This window comes from Podarcis raffonei, chromosome W (genome assembly GCF_027172205.1).
Source record: "Podarcis raffonei isolate rPodRaf1 chromosome W, rPodRaf1.pri, whole genome shotgun sequence".
NCBI lineage: Eukaryota > Metazoa > Chordata > Lepidosauria > Squamata > Lacertidae > Podarcis > Podarcis raffonei.
This window is the reverse complement of record NC_070620.1, coordinates 3,235,354-3,240,858: the sequence shown is the minus strand read 5'-3', so window position 1 is coordinate 3,240,858 and position 5,505 is coordinate 3,235,354. Positions and strand designations below refer to the sequence as shown.

The following is a 5,505-nucleotide window of genomic DNA, read 5'->3' as shown; positions in this document are numbered from 1 at the left end:
AATGACCTTCCCTTGAGCACTCTGTCTTAAGCTCCCCTCGAAAGCTGGGGGTGCATATAGGTTCTGGTAACACCAGACGCATTTGCACAGAGGATTTAATCCCCACAGCCCATGTTCACGGAGACAATGCCATCTGTGGAAGTCCTAACCATGCCACATGATTGCCAGGCTATGTGCAAGTCTACTATGGGGTGTGTGCAGCTAGGCCCCTGCAGCAGGCTGTGGGGAGACTAAGGAAGCCTCCCTTTTGAAAAAGGTGTTCAATCCAGTGCTGAACTGGAAGCGTAACACTTGCCCTCCAAGCTGTCACGGGTGAGGGACCTATTAGTACAGCAGCATCCCAAAGTTCAACAGGTCAAGCCATTCATAGTTCCACTATGACTACGTGACAGGGCTGAGAAAGGGAGTCACCGCAACTCAAGTTGACTTCATCATGCGAGGTTCAAGTCTTACATGCTTGCTGCTTGAAACATGGCCCTATGGGTGCAGCTTCCCCACAGCAAAGCGTTTATGAGAAGCAGAGAATTACTTTATCCTCTTCCAACCATTTGAGGAGTGTTTCACATAAATGGCTTAGCTCATCTCGATTGGATTCTGCCCCACGTGGCAACCTTGGTACGGACTCCACTATGAATTGCTCCTTAAGCATATGCCTGGACAGGGAAAGCTGCTCAGATCTAACATGATGGCTGTATTCTCTTCGAGAGAAGACTCGGACCACCAGGAGTTCTTTGTAATAAACCATTTATGCATGCAGCGTTAGAAATGAGCCACAGTGTTGTATAAACCTTGGTCTTTATTAGGGCTACATCAACAGAAAGAGGGGTTTGCCACTAGAAAGCAAGTAGATGTGGAACAGACTTCCACCGGTGAGTGGTTGGCTTTGGTTTTTTACAAGGCAAATTGCAAAAAGAAGCTGCAGGTTGTATTATCATAGATGACTATGACTAGCCTAGTCTTGAATAGATGAGTTCATTCAACATCAGTCTTTTCTCAAAGCAGCAACAGAACTAGAACAGAAATGAGATATCGGCACAAAGCAATGTGGCAGCAGCAGACATATCCTCCAAGCTGTTCTTCAAACGTCTACAAACCTCAAAAAATGTGAGCTGCAAAAACCTTAAAGCAAAACGAAGCTGAAACAGTACAACTGGACTATAAGGAGGCCAACTGGGAAAAAGTGAAATTGCTAACTGTCATATTGAAGTCATATATACTGTACTTGGTGTGTTCTTTGGAGTTCACTCATGTTTATGAAGGCCACATTAGACTGTGTTCAGGAACACCTATGTCTTCACATATAAATTGGATGAAACTCCTTTGGAGTGAGATGCCTCCTACAAATTGGGCAAAAGTTAGCATACCTAAGAAAATTGCTGAGGCACTGACTACAGAAGATGTGGCCACATGTTGTTGACACTATAAGCCATCCGCTTTGCACAATCTCTGCAAAGCTGTCTATGCAAATTCCACAACTCAAAGTGCCTGAGGATCTTGCAAATTCCCTCCTTCCCACTTCTCTGGGGAGCTTTCTAGTGGCAAGAGCACCACTCTGTGTGTGTCTGCTATCATCACCACCACCACCACTAAATACGAGGCTGTCAGACAATGGTTGAGGTCTGAACTCTCTATCGGGCTGCTGCCCACTCTCTCCAACAAGCACAAGAGAATCGTCTTGCGTAAGATCAACAACTAGAGGTTCTGAAGTTTCGCAAGTGAGGTCAACTACTTCCACATCCATACTTCTATCATTAAGGCTGTGTGGCAGGGAGGCGGAGGCGGCGGAGGAGGGGATACAGGGTTCAGAAGCAGTTCCCACCATCATCTTGTCCAGAGTATGAGGAGGTCTTGCGGAGGTGTTGCGGCTGCCCCTCTTGCTGTTGCTGTGCTGGGTTGCATTACATTCTGTACTTGTTGAACTCATGATGCACAGGGATGGGAGAGGCACAGGCTGCAGAGTACTTGCTTCCCCCCTTATCTCCGTGTGCTGCTCCCTGCTTAGTCGCCAAGCAATTCTGTAATGTGATAAGGATGATCATGAATGCTCTCTCTAAAGCAACTTGATGCAACTGGTGACGCTTTGGAGCACCGTGACTTTCTTAGAGTTCTCTCTTTTATAGCAGGCACTCCGAAGCTGGAGCAAGTTCAACATCTTGAGGAGTTAGGGCAGGCTTCCTCAACCTCGGCCCTCCAGATGTTTTTGGCCTACAACTCCCATGATCCCTAGCCAGCAGGACCAGTGGTCAGGGAGGATGGGAATTGTAGTCTCAAAACATCGGACGGGCCGAGGTTGAGGAAGCCTGAGTTAGGGTGTCTTTCGTGTTACTCTATAGAACTGCATTCGCGTGGGAAGAAACAGGATTAGGCTAAGAAGCAGGCACACAACGATTAGTTTTCTATCTTTCAGCCAAGAGATTAGCTAAAAGAATTAGGATTATTACGAGGTGGAGCATCTTTCCCTACCTTGACAGTCCTCTTTATACAAGAGTCTGATAAGGAGAAGGGAAGAACTCATGATGAATGTCTCTTCTTCAAGAAGAACCAGGGCACATAGCCAAGCTGAGGACGATGGGAAATCTTAAATGAAATTCATTGGAGTTGCCTCTACTAGAGCGCACCTCCTATGGCTGCTCTTGCAAGAGGTATTTTCCAGGTATGACACATTCAGTGTGTACACCCAACAGGGTGGATAAAAATCAATGATTTAAAAAAGAATAATTAAAAAATCTGGTTTTTATTTAAATTGGATTTTTAAAATAAAATGCTTTTGGAGGAAAGATCTTTCCCAAGATAGTTTTCTATTTAAGTTACATTATAGTCCAAAGGCTATTCATCAGGAAAGAAGTATTTGTTTTAAGTCTTTCATGTGTGCTAAAACTCAGTCTAAGTTTTTTTGGGGGGGTTTTAACAAAAAAAACGCAGGTGGGACGCGGGTGGCGCTGTGGGTAAAAGCCTCAGCGCCTAGGGCTTGCCGATCGAAAGGTTGGCGGTTCGAATCCCCGCGGCGGGGTGCGCTCCCGCTGCTCGGTCCCAGCACCTGCCAACCTAGCAGTTCGAAAGCACCCCCGGGTGCAAGTAGATAAATAGGGACCGCTTACCAGCAGGAAGGTAAACGGCGTTCCGTGTGCTGCGCTGGCTCGCCAGATGCATCTTTGTCATGCTGGCCACGTGACCCGGAAGTGTCTCCGGACAGCGCTGGCCCCCGGCCTCTTGAGTGAGATGGGCGCACAACCCCAGAGTCTGTCAAGACTGGCCCGTACGGGCAGGGGTACCTTTACCTTTACCTTTAACAAAAAAAACCCACGTTTAACCACATCAGTTAACAAACATGGATACATATCCTATAATTTTATTGTTTTAGTTAAATACGCTATTTAAATTGTTATTAAGGAAATGATTATTTTTCTCCTTCAGCTGTCCACGGAGGCGCAGGTCAATTCTGTGTCCAGGGCAGCTGTTTACTAGCTCCATCTGGTACGCAGGATAAGACCCTCCCTGCCTGCAGACTGTCTCGCCAGAGTGGTGCATGCTCTAGTTATCTCCCGCTTGGACTACTGCCACGTGCTCTACATGGGGCTACCTTTGAAGGTGACTTGGAAACTGCAATTAATCCAGAATGCGGCAGCTAGACTGGTGACTGGGAGCGGCTGCCGAGACCACATAACGCCGGTCTTGAAAGACCTACATTGGCTCCCAGTACGTTACTGAGCACAATTCAAAGTGTTGATGCTGACCTTTAAAGCCCTAAACGGTCTCGGTCCAGTATACCTGAAGGAGCGTCTCCACCCCCATTGTTCTGCCCGGACACCTGGGTCCATCTCCAAGGGCCTTCTGGAGGTTCCCTCGCTGCGAGAAGCCAAGTTACAGGGAACCAGGCAGAGGGCCTTCTCGGTGGTGGCACCTGCCCTGTGGAACACTTTCCCACCAGATGTCCAAGAGAACAACAAGTACTAGACTTTTAGAAGACATCTGAAGGCAGCCCTGTTTAAGGAAGCTTTTAATATTTGATGGATTACTGTATTTTCATATTTTGTTGGAAGCCGCCCAGAGTGGCTGGGGTAGCCCAGCCAGATGGGCGGGGTATAAATAATAAATTGATAAATTGTTGTTGTTGTTGTTGTTGTTGTTGTTGTTGTTGTTGTTGTTGTTATCAGGGAGAGCATTGGTGCCAAAATGAGTTTGGCAAAGAATGGATTTTTAAGGGAGTCTTTCTAGTGAGCACAGTGCACTGGTGAGGCTGCACAGAAGCAGCGTCAAATGCTGAGGCACAACATGGGGAAACTTCTCGAATTTGCAAAGGGGATTAAAAAAAAAAAATAAAAGTCTTGAAGTGCAAACTTTGAAAAGAACAAAAAGTAGCATGATCCCTCCATAGCTTCTCGTTTGCCCAAGGCGGCAGTGCACTGTTGTGCATCTCGATCGGGCTCACAGTCAAAGCGACTGCACAGAAGCAGCGTCAATATTGTCCACCTCTTTTCCAAAGACTTTAAGTAAAACAAACTTACCCAGTAGCTTCTTTGGAAGCCGCCCTCGGACCTACAGCAGGAGGAGAGACACAAAAAGGAGTTAGATCTCCAGTATGGCCCATGCTCAAACATCCAAGGAAGCATCCTGGCTCTTTTACTGCAGCTGCATAAGCATTGCTGGGGTCTAGCATGGGCAAAAGTGCACAGATTGAGAGACTGTTGTATCCTTGCAAAATCTTTTCCTGTGGCTTTTTGCCAGTTCCTCTGACAGGTAGTGGCAAGAGTGTTGAACGAAGACTGGGCAGACCAGGGTCCAAATCCACACTAGGCGTGAAGCTCACTGAATGCCCAGTCCCTGCCTCTCAGCGTGGCTGTGGGACTAAGTGGGAGGGAGGAGAACTCTGTACCGCCCCTTGAGGACTTGGCAGAGCAATGGTTCCACAGTAGCTTCACTTCTCTCGGTCACATCAAAGTCGATGCATCGCCACAAATTGGCCAAAGACCTGCCTGACTCTGAACTGGTGAGGAGCAGCAAGGATGGGACACTTTAGCTGCATGCTCCTGTCCCAAGAACCCAGAAGATGGCTAAGCGCTTAAGGACAGGGCTGAGGTTTTGTCAGGAGACAAAGGTTCTTGAGAGCAGAAGCAGGCCAGGCCTAGGCAGCGCGGCCTACGAGGGCTACACAAATCTGTCAAGCCTAAGTGTTAGCAGTCAAATGCTGGGTCACTGTGACTCGGGACTCATCTTGGGTTCCCTATAAATGTAACCAGCCATCTCTGTGGGCCTCAGTCTGTGTGTAGAGTGTGTGTGTGTCTCAACCAGTATGTTGTGTTGTTGCAGACGGAGCGGCTCCAGGACTCCAGTTAATCAGTAACTAAGAGCTGTGCCTCTGGGAAGACGAAGAAGGCTGCTAGGAGCACTCGGTGTATGCTCTTTGACTATGCTGTTTCTGAACAAGTTTATTTTCTTCAGTAAAAGGTAGTGCTAAGAGTGTTGAACTAAGACTGGGCAGACCAGGGTCCAAATCCACAGCAGGCC

General features: G+C 47.6%; 1 protein-coding gene across 1 annotated transcript; it reads right to left on the bottom strand.

Moving 5' to 3' along the window:
* Positions 1–1,294: 1,294 nt before the first annotated feature.
* LOC128406097 (E3 ubiquitin-protein ligase RNF4-like) lies at positions 1,295–1,997 on the bottom strand. Its single transcript, XM_053373136.1, has one exon. The coding sequence runs from the start codon at positions 1,922–1,924 to the stop codon at positions 1,295–1,297; it is 630 nt and encodes a 209-aa protein (XP_053229111.1). The 5' UTR covers positions 1,925–1,997.
* Positions 1,998–5,505: the final 3,508 nt, after the last annotated feature.